The sequence below is a fragment of the Centroberyx affinis genome, unplaced genomic scaffold, assembly GCF_046629955.1.
Source record: "Centroberyx affinis isolate AG114_WGS23_722 - 3 ecotype Tasmania unplaced genomic scaffold, CSIRO-AGI_Caff_v1 ptg010099l_1, whole genome shotgun sequence".
NCBI classification, from domain to species: domain Eukaryota; kingdom Metazoa; phylum Chordata; class Actinopteri; order Beryciformes; family Berycidae; genus Centroberyx; species Centroberyx affinis.
This window is the reverse complement of record NW_027284735.1, coordinates 112,458-128,384: the sequence shown is the minus strand read 5'-3', so window position 1 is coordinate 128,384 and position 15,927 is coordinate 112,458. Positions and strand designations below refer to the sequence as shown.

Genomic DNA, 15,927 nt, shown 5'->3' with positions numbered 1-15,927 from the left:
ATTGGCAGTATTGGCAATAGTCGTGTGACAGTGTAAGCATCTCTCTCAGGGAAAGGAAGAGAGAATAGCAGAAGTGAGACGTGGATTGCCAGCTACAGTCACTGAGGCTAACCAGTGGAGACAGAGCAACAGGGAGAAAGAAGGAGAAGTGGCTGAGAGAGGAGGAGGAAGAGTCAGCAAGGGAAATTGAGGGAGAGTTCAATGGACTGAAAGAGTGATTCAGACAGATAGAGGCAGAGCAGTGTTTTGAGACCGTCTTTTGATTATGAGTCATATTAAAGAGGCATTTAGTGGCAGAAATGGCTGACCCATGGGTCATAACAGTGGACCTAATGGGACATGAAGTGGTATGTTCTCAGATTCTCTTCCAAATGTTCAGCCGCCCCTCCTCCTCCTCTTAGGGAGAAGGAATGTATAGAATAGTGCTATCAGGAGTTTTATGCAAGTGTGTGTATGTGTATGTGTGTGTGTGTGTGTGTGTGGGGGGGGGATCACATGGCGTATGTATGTACGCATACATTTGTGTCATGAAAGTGGAGAGATTCCTCTTCATTGCTTCTGTCACGGCTAATTTAGCCGTTTTCCAGCATCTCCTTGCGTCTACTCGCTAAACGTTTGAAATCGCTGTGAGATGGAAAGAATTATGCTCTTTGCGCTTCGCTTGCGGCTACATCTTATTTTCATGCGTGAGAAAGCGCTGTGTGGTCAAAAAAAAACCCTACCAGTGCTCCGTGTGTATTTAGCACGCTGACACACAGTGGAGGTTTTTATTTTGGTTGAGCAAACACAGACCTGTTGAGTGATTTTCAGCTATTCAGCAAGCGACCACAAAAAGAAAACCGGACAGCGGCGGAATGAGAAAGTGTTTATTGTATTTCCAAAGCTGCTCTTTGGCTAGAGTGTCGGTGGACTGCAGTACGGTCACAGAGGTGCAAATCGCCAGAGAGTTCCCAAGGCAATATTTTTACAATACTTGGGCTACAGTGTAATTATACTGAGATTCTTAAGATCATACCAGGTTGGCCTTGTAAGTAAGAATTTATCCTTGCAATTAAAAATTAGCTCTAATGTGACTTGCTGCCTGGTTAATGAAATAATCTGCAACATTTTCATACAAATAAATGTCAGTTTTGCAGCTCTGTATCTCCGATTGATGTAACACAATATTTATTCAACCTATACCTAGTTTATGAAAGCTTTTACATTTGCTGTTCTAAACACCCGTTGTCAGGTAGGTGCTTCCGCAACAGGATTAAAAAAAATAAATAAATAAAATGCAACAGGATAGGTGTACAGGAAGTGATGCGCTTTATGTTTCCAGAAGCAGCCACAGCAATTTGTTTGGAATAAATAGAAGAACTTGATAGCAGGAGCAGCAGCAAGGAACAGAAACTCAAGCTTCATCAACTTCTTCATCAATGATAAATGACTACATCCCATCCATCAAACCTCCTGGAGTCATAACATTGGTCTAGTGCCACGTTTTGCCTTTCGGAAAATATTTTGATCAAGATCTAGGGCTGAAACATCAGTTCTGGCCAAAGTCTAGGTAGTAGGACTTGGCCGGTTCAGGTAAAAGTCTAGGAGCGACCTGAAAACTGAAACTGAACATCAGCTCAGATGAAGTAGTAATCAACAAGTCAGCTCCGATGAAACTCAAGAACTGAAATGTAATGAAAGTATAGGACTGAAACCTTATGTTAGATTAAGCTGCACTTTATTTGGACAGTCCAGTGATGATTCTCAACTATCAGATGACAAAATGTAGCTGTGCAACAAAATGTCATTTTCCTGTTTGCTGCATCTCTACAGAATATGTGACTCTAACCCTATCGCTGACTCCAAACCTAACATTGTGAATATCACCTGAAACTCAGTAGACTTTTTAGTGGCACTTTGGACTATCCAAATATAATGTGATCGATTTAAGCCTTAGGAACAAAACATCTGTTCTCTGGAATATCTTGGATCAAAAGTCGTGTTGCCTGGAGTTTTTTTCTCTTTTCTACAAATTTACTTTTTTACTTTTACAGACGGAGTGATTGAGTGTGGGGAACCTGGTCAGCAATATTTAAATCATCTAGTCTCCACGGCTTGGGAGGTCCCAGCTAGCATTTCATATGGCCGCGATCTGGTTTAATTAAGCCCATTTACAGTGTAGCAAGTATCGGTTTTGCTGAATAAGTCAGTGGTCAGAGTCTGTCTGGTCTCTTTGACTCTGGATGTCTGGACTCTCTCACTCACTCACTCACTCACTCTCTCTCTCTCTCTCATTCCAAGAAAACCCCGGCCTGTGCCCTCATCAGAGAGGAGAGGGCTGCAAAGGTCAGAGGTCAACAACTGAGCCTTCAAAAGTGCAGCGTCCCCCTGCAGGAGGATGTTATTTTCGACCTCAGCACCTTAATTCCTGCTCAGGGTTTTTTTTTTTTTTTTTCTCGTGGCGTTCCTGTTTTTGCCGTTCGCTTTCGGGTGGGGAATGCCTTGAGGTCTATCCACACCTGTATGAAAATGTCTCTTTTACATTCTCACACATATGCATCGCATTTCTAGCGCTCTTTCTAGGAATGCAATAAAAAATGTTAACAAAATGAGTCGAATCGGAATGCGAGGCGAGACTAAAAAAGTGAGTGAAAAGTGAGTAAAAGAAAGGAAAAAGAGAGAGTGAAAGTTCACAGTCTGGTTTCTAGTAAACTTCAGTCTGTGATTGATTCGAATGTCGACCTCGCAGACTTGGCCTCGGACCTGAGGTGCGGAGGCGAAAGGTCAAATGTCAAGATGTCTCTTCCTCTCCTCCTTTTGTCCCTCGGGGGAAATCCGTCGAGTCCTCTTTTCTGTTTGACAGCGAGAAGACGAGAGAGAGATAGAGAGACATAGAGAAAGACAGGGAGAGAGAGAGAGAGAGAGAGAGAGAGAGAGAGAGAGAGAGCAGTAAAACTGAATTACAACACCAAAAATACACTCCAGGCGAGAAAAAAAATTTCCGTGGTGACTAAAACATTTTTCTAGGAAACCTGTCATAGAAATATTTCCTCTCTCCCTCCCCCAACAGCATTACACACATGTGTACACACACACACACACACACACACACACACACACACACACACACACACACCTCATTGTCTGCTGCTGTTGGTGCAGTTACTGAGGAACTCTAGCTTTCTCTGATATTTTTTTTTCTCATTCCCTCTATAATTTATTTCTGCATTTAACACACTACAGACATATGATAGTGCGTCTTCACCTGCCTCTCTGCCTCTTTAAGTCTCTTCTTATCTATCCACTGTGCACATTCACACTCCTTCACTCTCTCATTCCCTCTAGTTCATCCCAGTCTCCAGATATAGAGTGAGTATTGGCAATCGATCAAGTCTTAACAAGTCATTCAGTCTATTATTGAGTCCTAAAATTTTAATTTTCTTAAAATAAGTGAAGAAATCTGCCAATGGAGTTAGATAATTTCTCTTCAAATCAATTTGTTTCAATAATTTTGTTGAATCAAGTGTCATTTTCCTGATAGTAGTGCAGTGATCTGCCTTATTCTGACTTGTCTCACGATACTGACACTAGACAATTCCTGAAACTGCAGTGGAAACAAGTGAAGGTTATCTCAAATTTATGTCTATTATTACATTATTAATACAGCCGTTTTAGAGTGTTAGAGAACCGGTGGTTTCCATGCTGCACAGTAAATTTCTTGTTGCTTATTTTGATTATCGCCACAGGCGGTGAGAATAGAGAAAAATACTTAAAATACTTCTTCTCTCTGACATTTCCCCCTTTCTCCCTTTCCCTGCTCTCTGCATCGCTGTAAATACACTGCAATTTATGCTTTCCTACAGGCTGCACAGTCACGAGTGTGGCTGGGCGTTAAAGCTAGCTCTGTGTGGATGATGATGATGATGATGATGATGACGACGACAGCGACCATGCTGATGACATTAACACTCAAAGGGCACATTAGCATTCATAATGCATAATCAAACTAATGGATAACCAGGGACTGAATCGACAAGTGAATAAACTATAATTCTTATCTAATTAATATTCAAAACAGCCGCTTTTACTCTGTTTATTTTAATCCAAGTGTTTGGCTTTACTGCACATAATCTGTGTTGTAAAAACATTTTGAGACGAGTGTCGGTGTTTATAATCAGGGATTAACAGGCTAAATTCATCCGACCCTTTGTGAAGCCAGAGGCGCACACAAAGGGAAGCACAAACCCAATTGAATTACCACATCACAAAAGTATTCTTCTTGGTTAAGGAGAAATGCCACATCATTTCACTTCATCACAATGCAATTCAGTTTTCTTGACTCAAGGGAAAAATGGGCAGATCATTCGACTTGTTTTAAGATGATGTGACTTGATTCATGCAAATTTATTTAAAAACTTAAAAAACAACTTTAGCTGGATTGGAAACAAGTTATATAATGTGACTACACTGAAGGTTTTTAACTTTACTTAAAAAAAAACGATAAACGATAAAAGTTGTGGTTAAAAATATTTTAGAGCGTTTAAATATTATCATTATTTAATTGTTATTGATTACAAAATAAAACATTTATTGGATGTTTTGGGGATTTTTTTTTATGTTTACAATGCCATGCTAGCTCCACTTTATAAAAGCCACCAACACCTCCTGCCTGTTCCCTGTATCGCTGCAGCATCTTGTGGTTTATTGCTCAAATGCAGAGATACTGTTATGTTACACACTATTACACTTGATGAATGACATCAGCAGCAACATGAATTTATGAGGCTCATTAGTCATGTGTTAAGCACCGCTGTTGCCTGTGAGCTTATTGCACCTTTGCATTATTTTTTAGAGCCCAAACACAATATTTGCAGGTCATGCTGGTTTATTATCGTTAGGGCCTCTGAGCGATGGATGAGACATTCCTTCTTAAAGCCGCAGTAGGTAAGTTTGAAGGAAACCAGGAAGACAAACACACTCTCTCCCCTCCCTCCTCCACCACCCACCCAGCCATTAGCAATCGCCATGCAGCTGATTGACAACCTCAAAAATCTACTACTTTGAAATCAAATAGCTGAGCAATATTGCAGAGATTCCGACATATTATCTTACTCATTTATGTTCATCCAAGTTTTTGTCAAATTCAAACAGACTGTCAGCTAATAAAACCTGCCTATGATGGCTTTAATTGATCGTTGCAGGGTTGTAATCCTTTACTGTATCAAATGTCACAGTAAATAGAGATTTGACAGACAGCAGGACTTCCAAACTGTCTCAGTGCCGGAGGTGAAAACAGATATGCAGACTGTTGTTGCAATGCAGCACCATTTAATAATTCAACTTATGTTTTGGTTCATTTGGGTCTTGCAGTAAATAGAGACATAAGTTGACACATTGGTGTATTTCACTTTACTTTGAGCTTGTTGCTCTTGGTACCGAGGCTGTAAAAAGAGCGCTGATTAATTCCTTATATGCATAACCTATAAATTAGGATACATGCTGTCGTTGTAGTCAATTTGCAAATACCCTTCCATTTTCTTGTGATGAGATGGAAGAGATGGTGTGTGTGTGTGGGTGTGAGTGGGTGTGTTGTAATGGCACGATGTTGTGCAGATTGATGGTCTATCTGGCAGGGGGATGCGACGACAAGAGATCAATTTAATTAAGTCAGCTGTCAAGTGTGCCGCAAATATGGAGGGGAGAGAGAGCAGCGACAGGATGAAGAGTAAACTCACCTGAACTCACTTTACCTCAGTTTACACTTTATTTTCCCCTGTGAAATACAGTGACCCCACTTTTTTAAACCATCACAAACCATAAAATCTCAGTTTTTAGGATACAGTATGTCAGCTAAAAAAACCAAATCAGTCTTTTCAAAATAAAGAAAGATAAATGCTATTGTAAATAGTGTCTTTTGTTGTATTAGTCGTTCAAAATATCTTGATTGACAACTGGAAATAATCCCACTTTTTATTTTATCACTTCATCACCTGGATGGAGGGAGGGAGGGGTAGAAAGGGATGGAGGGAGGGAGGAAATGAGACGGAGAAAGCAGATGAGAGAAAGCAGATGAGAGAGAGCATCTTGACAAGCAGGACGCGCCAAACAGAGAGAAGGTGTTGAGAGAATCAGTCAGACTGTCAGTTTCATTAAGTAAAAGCACACAAACACAATTTATTTAGCAATTATCAGCATTTTTTGTCTTCACTTAACGGGGGTAAAAGACAACAAGAAGTACTGTAAAATGGAGGGAAAGGAGGGAACTTTACTCTCCCGTCACACAGTATGTCTTATCTGCACTATACAGATATCCTGTTAGCAGTTTGTCCTGCAGCTAGTTTAACAGCATCATATCAGCACCAAAAACCAGGTCAAATTCCTTGTGCACCGGTTATTCTTGCGGAATCAAAGCAATTTCAGTTGCTTTTCCATTTCCAGTTTATTGCAAGAATCTCCTCCAATTAGAGCTCGATCCACCTCAAGTATTGCTTCTACATTTTTTTTTTTTTTTTTTTCAATTTGTTGGTAATTTCAAAGCAAAAGTAGTCAGGAGAAAGACTGCGCTGGGGTTGAAAAGGTGTGGATGCATTCTGATACAAAGTCAAGTGGTACAGTCGATGATTTATTCCAGAATCGCAACATACCGTCAGGTCAAACATCCATCATTTCATCTATACTCGTTATAGGGTATTATGCGATTCCGCCGGCAAGTTAAAGCTGTAATTTCCTGCTGGAGTGCATCGCTGGCGGACAGTAGATTGACTCCCAACAGTATGCATAGAAAGCACAGAACAGCTCTTATCACCTATCTGTTATCGGCGGAGTACCAATAATAAAGGTGGTTATTGAGGTGAGTCATACGGTGGCTTGACATATGAATCTCAAGAAAGACGGAACGCGATTATCCCATATTATCCAAAACCTTGCCATAGGAGTGACGTTGGGGATTCAACAGAGTCGCTATGGCAACCTGCGCGTCATCGGGAAAGGGAAAGCCTAGGCTATAGAAATGGCTCTGCTGTGAATGAGTTGATGTTAGGTGCAGTATGGTATATAACGTCCTGGTTCAACAAAAGGGCCGGAGCTGCGTAAAACACACTGCGTGGAGAGTGAACTCTATGACACTGGCAGAAATAGAGTACAATACAATATTGTGCCTTGCTGATCACATGTATGCACTGTATCTCTTGTCCAATAATGATGCGCTTGCAACTGGTGAATAAAACAGAACCTCGGCTCTATTGGCCTCAGTGAATGAGGAGCAAAAATGTGCACAATTTCCCAATTTCCCAACAAAATCTTGGCGAAAGGGAGAATGGTAAAACCGCCTAGTCCCAGTTTTCCTAAAATAGACTGTCCAGCTGAATCTATTAAAAAGCCACAATCCCTTTTGGTTTCTCATATTAAATCCACTTTGATCATGAAGCAGAGGAGAAAGGTTAAAGAAGGCGTTTTTAAGCCTTGAGACAATGTGAATGCTTGTGTGTGTCTGCCATTCAGTGGGTGAACAGGCAAATCTAAAGATAAGATGTAGAAAATTATTTGTGAAGCTGACTCCCATTAGAGTCTATTGATATGCGTGTATATGTTGTATATTGTATTGTATATTGCATATTGAGCGATGTCTCGTGTTAAAGAGCAGTCCAGTCTTTTAAGGTTTATCTCTCTCTTATTGTTCATGTGTTGCAGACCAATGAAGCAACAGAAAATCAGATTATAAACTGAAACACATGCAGTCAGTCATGATGCACAACAGTGTGGCTGAGTCTTGTCACAGTGCTGCAACGTGAATGCAAAGTGGTGGGCGTTTTGTTACCTAATGACTCTCTACAGTGCAAGTTTATACTGGCCTTGTTTATGACCAAATCTTCTCTGGCGGCCGTGTAATAATTATATTATCAGTGTTACTTGAACTGCCTTCATATTTTTTTTCTGTCTCAATAACGTAATAAAAAAAAGAAAAAGACCAGGCAGGGAAAATGATCTTGAAGATAGTTACAAAACCTGGCCTCGCCCGGCTATAATTTAATTTGCTATGGACAGTGTGTGTTCCCTTCACTCCATTCATCTTTCTCTATGTTTTTCCATCCCCCCCCCCCCCCCCCCCCCCCCCCCTTGCCAGCATATTCTGCCTCCCTCCCTCCCTCCATCTCTCCTTCCTTCCTCACTCCAGTCCTCCATACTTACTCTGTCTTTGTCTTTTTCACCTTCCCTCCTTCATCACCCATTATCCTTAAGGGGAGCCAGTGATGGATAGCAGCCTGTGTGTCGTTTCTGAGTGAGAGACACTGAGAGAGGGACTTGAATGACAAGCATAATTGAAGATTGCACATGCGTGCGTGTGTGTGTGTGTGTGTGTGTGTGTGCATGAACCTGGCATCCTTGCAGCACCAGCTGGATGGATAGATAAAGGGTTTAGATGTATGGAAGGACAAATAGATTGATGAAGGGATGGGTGGAGGAGCAGCTTGGTTAGATGGATGGATGGATGGAGTTTTATTCTAATACAGTGCCATGTAGACTGATCATAGTGGGGTAAAGGGAAAAAAAACAAACAAAAACATTAGTTGGGTACCGCTTGGAGAGACTCCCACTCCAACTATGTGTAAGTAGATCAAAGAACCAAATGTAAACATGTATTTTTCATATTTGCAGCCTGTGACGATGTTAGCCACGTCGACTTGAACATACTTGGCTGTCTCCGCTATCAGCAGCCTGTAAATGGCAGTAACTGATTTATAACCTGACGACTGTTAGCATCACTGGTGTGTTACCGTACCTCGCCCGCACCAGGTTTGGCCCGTGTGTATCCATAGCGAAGTCTGCTGTCTCCTTTGTTTGTTTTGACTTTGGCGTCACACCAGAGCGTACCATTTTCCCCGTCACGACTATTAGCCTTCATTTAAGGTTGTTATTTCGGTCGAGGCTGGAGCGCATTAAGCGACTCACATAACCCTTTGAGAGCTATTAGGGAGTCAGTCTCTCCTCACAGCTAAATGATGTGGGTTTTATTTTGGCTTGGCTTGCCAAGCAAGTTGGGAGGTCCACTCTACGGACTTGTCATTGGTTCCTCTTTGTCTGGCAAGCGAAGGCAAACATGACAAGACGTACAGTACATGGGAAGGGGGGAAACTTTTGCACGTCTAAACTAGGTTTAGACGTGCGAAAACAGTTTAGCGCTTTTTCTCTCTCTCGTTGATTAGGATGGATTACCTCATTTTTTGTTTTTTGTTTCATGTTCTTGTGATTTCAGGCTGAACCCAAAGAACCGCGCCAGCATCCCAGCCAGGTGAGAAAAACTTGTCTTTCACCTACCGAACACATTTACAACAGGTTACAATGACCTGAACCGATGCATGCGGTGTAACACTTAACATTTTAATCACTTCATTATCACTATCACAATACCCAATGCTATGAATCACTCACTGTGTGTGTGTGTGTGTGTGTGTGTGTGTGTGTGTCAGTGCGGCGTCCCCCAGCCCCACCTCACCTCGTTCTCCCTCCTGGCCGATGTTCTCGGCCCCCTCCAGCCCCCAGCCGACCTCCTCCACCTCCAGCGACTCCTCCCCCGTCAGGTCGGTCCACAATGTTTCTGTTACGATTTCATCTGAACTTGTAGAAAACTGTACTGGGAAACTCCCAGCTGAGGATGTGTGTAACTGTATGAACACGAGGGCAGGGCATTGCTGAGACAAGTCATCTTACTGCATTGGCACTGGTTCCAACAAATTTGACTGTTTTTCAGGATAATGTAACTTGTTATTTACTTGGTAAAAGTGACATTTTCTTGGAGAAAGTTTCTTGTTTCAAAATGTTCTTCATTGTTTTATGATGATTTCTTTAAAGAAATCATATTGACATGTATCAAGTGAAATTTATTGAAACCAGCAAGATTATCTGCCAGTGCAGTGAGATAATTTGACTAAAAATATGACAAAATAAGCTTGACAGGTCTGGAAACAAGTTAAAATCACTGGACAGCTTGTCATTTTTTGCAGTGTAAAGGTTAAAAAATAGATTTGTGATGTTTATTCACTTTATTTTCATGTAATAGTTCCACTTCTGAAGCTGTTGGAGTGCCTGGAAAGTTGAAGCACTCCTCAAATACTAATTTGGGGGGAAAAAAATGAAAATACATCCAGGTCTACATGTTTTTATTTGCTACACAGCTATGGCAGCTTCCTGTGAAATCCTAAATTCGCTTAATAATGGTGTGCTAATGGGCATCTTGCTAATGTTTACTAAAATAGCACATCATCATGCTATATTGTTGCCAGTAAATATGTAAAAAACGTATTCCACTATTTAACTCGTACAGAAAATCCACCTCCTGAACTGAATGCTTTTAAATGGAGCTGAGCTCAACCTTGACAGACATGCAGTGACTGTTTCTCCCTTACTGTGAGCTTCAAGCCTCCTGGTGCTGCCACAGATGTCGTTATAACATTTCGTCCGCTTTGCTATCCCGGCCTTCCCTCCTCCCGCTCGACACTCTGCATGGCAACTGACCGATTCTGCGGCTCACCCTGGTTTTATATACGTTGCAGGGACGCGATAAGGGGCCTGGAAGAGGAACGAAAACTGTAATTTCCTCTTCAAAATGAGTGGCAGTTGTGCGTCCAAAAAAATCAATCAAACAAACAAACAAACAAAAAATAGAACCTGAAATCCATAACGGTCCTGAAATATCGCGTCTCTGAGGTTGACTTTTGCGAGACACACAGCCTGTATCTTGCATTTTTGTAGCCACTTGGTACTTGTAAAACACTTTCTGTAAAGGAATAACCTTTCTGTGGTTTTAGTAACTTGAGAGTGTCTGAATGATGCATTGTTTCAAACTGCAAGCCTTTTCTCTCTCTCTCTCTCTCTCTCTCTCTCTCTCTCCCTCTCTATCTTCCCCTTTCTCTCTCTCTCTCTGCATGTGTGTTTGTGCAAGTGTGTGTGTATGGGTGTTGGAGTTTTTAAGGTGTTTCTGGTCATCTCTCCCTCTATCTTGTGAGACGTTTCACTAAAGAACATCAAAAGTCAAAGTATCTCTCTCTCTCTCTCTCTCTCTCTCTCTCTCTCTCTCTCTCTCTCCCTCCCCTTTCTCTCTCTCTCTGCATGTGTGTTTGTGCAAGTGTGTGTATAGGTGTTGGAGTTTTTAAGGTATTTCTGGTCATCTCTCCCTCTGTATTGTGAGACGTTTCACCAAAGAACATCAAAAGTCAAAGTATCTCTCTCTCTTTCTCTCTCCCTCTCTCTCTCTCCTCTCTCTCTCCCTCTCTCTCTCTCTCTCTCTCTCTCTCTCTCTCTCTCTCCAGTGTTGTGGGCAGGAAGGCTCGAGCGCTGTACGCCTGCAAGGCAGAGCATGACTCTGAGCTGTCCTTCATCGCTGGGACCGTCTTTGAGAACGGTGAGTCAGGCTCTGGACTCGCCAGCAGGGAGGGAAAAAAAAAGGAAAAATATTGTGGGTTGGTGTTTGTGCAGAAACAAACAATTACTGTCAGCATGAAAAATCTGCCTCGGGGATTCGCTGGACCTCACTAGCCTCTGTGCGGGGGGATGTATTACAGTCATTGGATTTTGCCCTAATTTGGATAATTAATTTGAGACTTTTGCCACCATTTTTCCTGGACTGCCCCTTCTATAATTAAATACATTGATTACTCATTCATTCCCATCTCATTTCTCCCCTTTGGTAAGGTGTTGATCACATTGGAGGCTTTGAAAATGCAAAGTGCACTGGCAACGTCCCACAGAAATATATCCACACTCTGGATATGGCAACGTTTCTACCAACAAGGCCTTCCTCAAACACTCAGGATTGTAGGATGGAGTTTTTGTTGGTTGACACAATGCAATTAATTATGAGGAGCTTGGATATATTGTTTTTTCCACTTGTTTTCCAAGTATATTTTTATCCAACACCTGGCCTGCGAAAAAGCTTGGATGTGCACTTGGTCTTTTCGTACGCTGCTGAGGAAAACATCAGACTGGAGTGTAATAGATGCTCCTGTAGAAAGTCCAGTTAAGTGAAAACACTCAACACCTTTGAGGTTTGATGAGATTTACTTTGACTTGTTTTGGGGGAAAAAGAAGTACACATGTTAAAATATTCCACCCACAGGATGACACACGAAGGTATTAAAAACACTTATTTCCAGTTTTCCGTTGCACATTGTTTAATGGTCTGTAACCATATATAGTAGCAGAGGAGGGCTTGTGCTTCCACTTGTTACTCAACGGTCTCTCCCCCTAGTACCAGTGTCTGGCATCTCCTTTCCTTTCCTTTCCTGTCCTTTCCTTTCCTTTCCTCTCCTCTCCTCTACTCTCCCTTCCTCTCCTCTCCTCCTTTCGTCTCCTCTCCGCTCCTCTCCTCTCCTCCTTTCCTCTCCTCTCCTCTCCTCTCCTCTCCTCTCCTCTCCTCTCCTCTCCTCCTATAGACTCAGGTTCCCCCCTCTGCCTTCTCTCAGTCTGTAATCTGAGCTCCCTGAACTGTAAATCACATTCATCCCTCTCATTCAGCAGCTCCCTTTCACCCAACTCTCTTAATGAAGACCAGATTGATACCAATTGAAAGACAATTAAGCCATTTAAGCAGTAGTTAAGCTTCTTTACTGATTATCAGGCAGAAAAGCACAATTGAATTGACCTTAGTTAATGTGATACTTTCATTAATCCACGCAGGGAAATTGGGACATATGGTCTCTCGAACCCCCCGCTCCCCTAAATGGGGCTATCCTGGGCTAAGTGACAGTACCGCAGGTTGTTTAGCGCAGAGCCGTGCCTTGAGGGTGTCACCAGAGCCCCGGGGGTCAACAGGTCACTTTGGGGACATTTAATCCCCGCGGCGGCATCTCAACACCCCAACACCGAGGCGGTGGGTGTTACCAGTGGCCCGCCAAGGACGGAGCATCCCAGCTGTCCCTCTATAGCTCTTCTCCCCTTCCACATATCCTCCCAGTCGTATAATGTCCTTTTTAGCATTCTTAAGCGTACAGAACAGTGTATAAATCTGCTTTTCTTAGCCATTAAACACAATGTCGTCATAGTTTTGATTAATATGCCGTTGCAGAAATACTGAGCATCCAAAGGAAAACGCGTTTTCTCAGACGCTTAAATCAGGCGGATGGGAGAAGAAGATCGAAGGAGACAAAAACCTCACGCGTGGTCTCGTGTGTTTTCGTGCAAGTTTTTGTTTTGTCTCTTTGTTTGATGCAACTCTGCGGCAGCGTGGCCTGCAAACAGGGTTTATTTGTGAGCTGGATTCTGTCAGAGAGGACAAAATCCTCCGCTGTGGTAAAGCAGACAATTTACTTCTGCCGCGACTGCCGTGTTGACTTCCTGTTTTTTAAGACACATGTTGCCAGAAGGACTTTCTTGGTTTTGGATCTTTTTATCAGGACGTTACAGTATGCTGCGCGTCAGTGTTCCACACAAACACATAATTAATCTAATTATGTTACTTCCTCCGAAGCACAGTATTGTTGCAGTTCATACATGTCGGGCTCCGCACTATTAGTCACATTATTAGAGAGTTGTTTGGACATGTATGCCCCAAATCCAAGGCAGCCTTTCTGTTGGCGCTTTCATTAGCTGACAAGCTCAACTTCACGTCAACTTGTTTTTATTGACAGTATAATATAATAATAAAGTGCCTGTGTTTACAGCTTGAGGGAACGTTACATTGCATGAACATAAAGTGAAGCAAAATCACTGCAGTTTACAGCAGCAGAGGAATAATTGCTGTTGTTTTCCACAACCACTGTAACGCATTCAAGTCAGTGTTATTGCATAGGGATGGGAATATTTACATATTTTTCCCACCTCAACCACCTGATTAAATTATTCTAACAGCAATAATAATAATGATGAAGTATTTTTAGATACCTAAAAACAAAAACAACTGATTTTAATGATACTTTTAATGACGTACTCGCAATCAAAACAATTTTATCGTCATAACACCGTCTGGCAGCAGTAGTGAATGTAGGTTTAGTGAAAACTGTTTCTAACCTCTGACTGTATATGAGGCCTTCACAGTCCTGTACGTCATGCAGTTTCTTCATTTACCTGCAGTTAGTTTGTTTTCTGCTCCATCTACTGTAGACGTACATAACAGTAGATTTGCAGGAGTCAGGTAAGGTGAGGTCATGTGATCCCAGCCTGTCTGGAGTCTGACATCTGATTTAATGTCAAGCATCAGGAGCTGCTGGTGTGACTTTGCTGCTCGAGACGCCTGCTCCCCCTTGAAAATATCCAGAAATGAAATGAGGAACATCTGAAATCGTTAACTGTCTCCTGTTCTTAGTTATGTGCATCTGTTTCTTACCCCACCTCCCTCTCTCCCTCTCTCTCTTTCTCTCTCTCTCTCTCTGTGTGTGCATGTGTGTTTGTGCAAGTGTGTGTTTATGTGCATGTACTGTGTATACGGTTGGAGTTTTTAAGGTGTTTTTCCTTTTCCTCTGTCTTGTGAGATGTTTCAGGAAATAACATCAAAAGTCAAAGTCTCTCTCCCTCTCTCTCTCTCTCTCTCTCTGTAGTTCATCCCTCCAGGGAGCCCGGCTGGCTAGAAGGGACTCTGGATGGTCGAACGGGGCTGATACCAGAGAACTACGTGGAGTTTATGTAGCCCAAACTGAACCTCACAGGACCGGAGTGGACCAAACTGGACTGCATGGGACCGGAGCAGACTAGATCTGACTGGACTGGACTGTTGTTGATTAGATCGGACTCGGCTGAACGGGACTGGGACCCGGACTGGGAATTGAAACTGGAGCGATGTGACGTAGCGGAGCGGAGTGGAGTGGGGCGAGACCACTGAGTTGCACTGGAAAAAAAAAAAAAAAAAGAAAAAGACGAGACCCCCTGTGGTTCCGGCTGTTATTGGATTAGTATGGAGCTGAAAGGAAAGGCTTCCTGGTCGTGGAGAGGATGATGTGGTAATGAATCTGGAATGTGTGTGTGTGTGTGTGTGTGTGTGGGTGAGAGAGACCCAGACATAGAGAGAGACCAGTGGAGAAGGAGAGAGACAAAATTACTTGTAGAAATGAATTAATATTGCTGAGCTGTGAGGCTCAGGATTTTTCAGTCCTTGCTTTCTTTTTTTAAATGCACTGCCACTGCTTTGAGCATCTCCTCTTGCTACAACTGTTAAAAAAAAAAAAAAAAAAAGATGTTCCTGTGGTTTTTTGGAAAGGGGATGTGAGGACAGGAAACACAAAAAAAAAGCAAGTGGCCTTAATCTTTGGACTACGAGCTCGCCCGGTCGCCTCGTGGCTGAATGATCGTCGGTCGCATCGGGGGCCGGCCGGAGCTTTTAACGCCGACTGGCTGTAAATGTGTTTTGTGAAATACTCGCTGCTGTACTGCGGCGGCCCGGTGAGTCTCTGGGACAAGACTCAACCTGGCTAATGTTTCAGAGCTACAGTGCAGCAGCAGCAGCAGCCCCGGGGCAGATCGAGCGAGGAGAGCGAGGTCGCCTCAAAACAGTTCTCCGAAAGGTCAGCGTTGGGTTTCTCCGTTTTAACCCCCCCCCCCCCCCCCCCCCCCCCCCCCCCAAAAAAAAAAAGTGAAACATTTCAAACAAGCTCTGCAAGCAAATCAGCGGTTTACAACGCAACGTAGGAGGAACAGACGATTCCTGCTGGTTAAAACAGGCCCAGCTGTGATTCCCTGCCCCGCTTCCCCGGCTCAACCACATTTTGACTGTGACTGTCAGCGGTGGAAATAACCAGACATCGACTTTAGAGTCTATTTTACGCTATTTCAGTCCGGTCCTCCCTCATCCTCGCTCGCGGCCCCCCTGGGGAAACCCCCATTAAGCCTGGATGTTGTATTTTTCACATCGGCCCGATCCATAAATGTTCCAGTACAGCAAGGCCCTTAAAGGAACGTTCCACTTATTTTCAATCTGGGTCTTATTTCCCTAGTTTTTGCTGATGAATTCTGATCAGAATTGCA

At 42.8% G+C, this 15,927-nt stretch overlaps 1 protein-coding gene across 4 annotated transcripts in view; it reads left to right on the top strand.

Moving 5' to 3' along the window:
• The window catches only part of LOC139640641 (rho GTPase-activating protein 26-like), a 108,968-nt gene extending 93,483 nt beyond the window's left edge, over positions 1-15,485 (top strand). For 2 of the 4 annotated variants that reach the window (XM_071514816.1, XM_071514815.1), the window contains 4 exons: positions 9,233-9,268; positions 9,447-9,557; positions 11,286-11,377; positions 14,508-15,485. In XM_071514816.1, coding sequence (XP_071370917.1) covers positions 9,233-9,268; positions 9,447-9,557; positions 11,286-11,377; positions 14,508-14,596 — 328 coding nt within the window. In that variant the 3' untranslated portion in view covers positions 14,597-15,485. The remainder of the gene's footprint in view (positions 1-9,232; positions 9,269-9,446; positions 9,558-11,285; positions 11,378-14,507) is intronic. The other 2 variants (XM_071514818.1, XM_071514819.1) reach the window with 2 other exon arrangements.
• Positions 15,486-15,927: the final 442 nt, after the last annotated feature.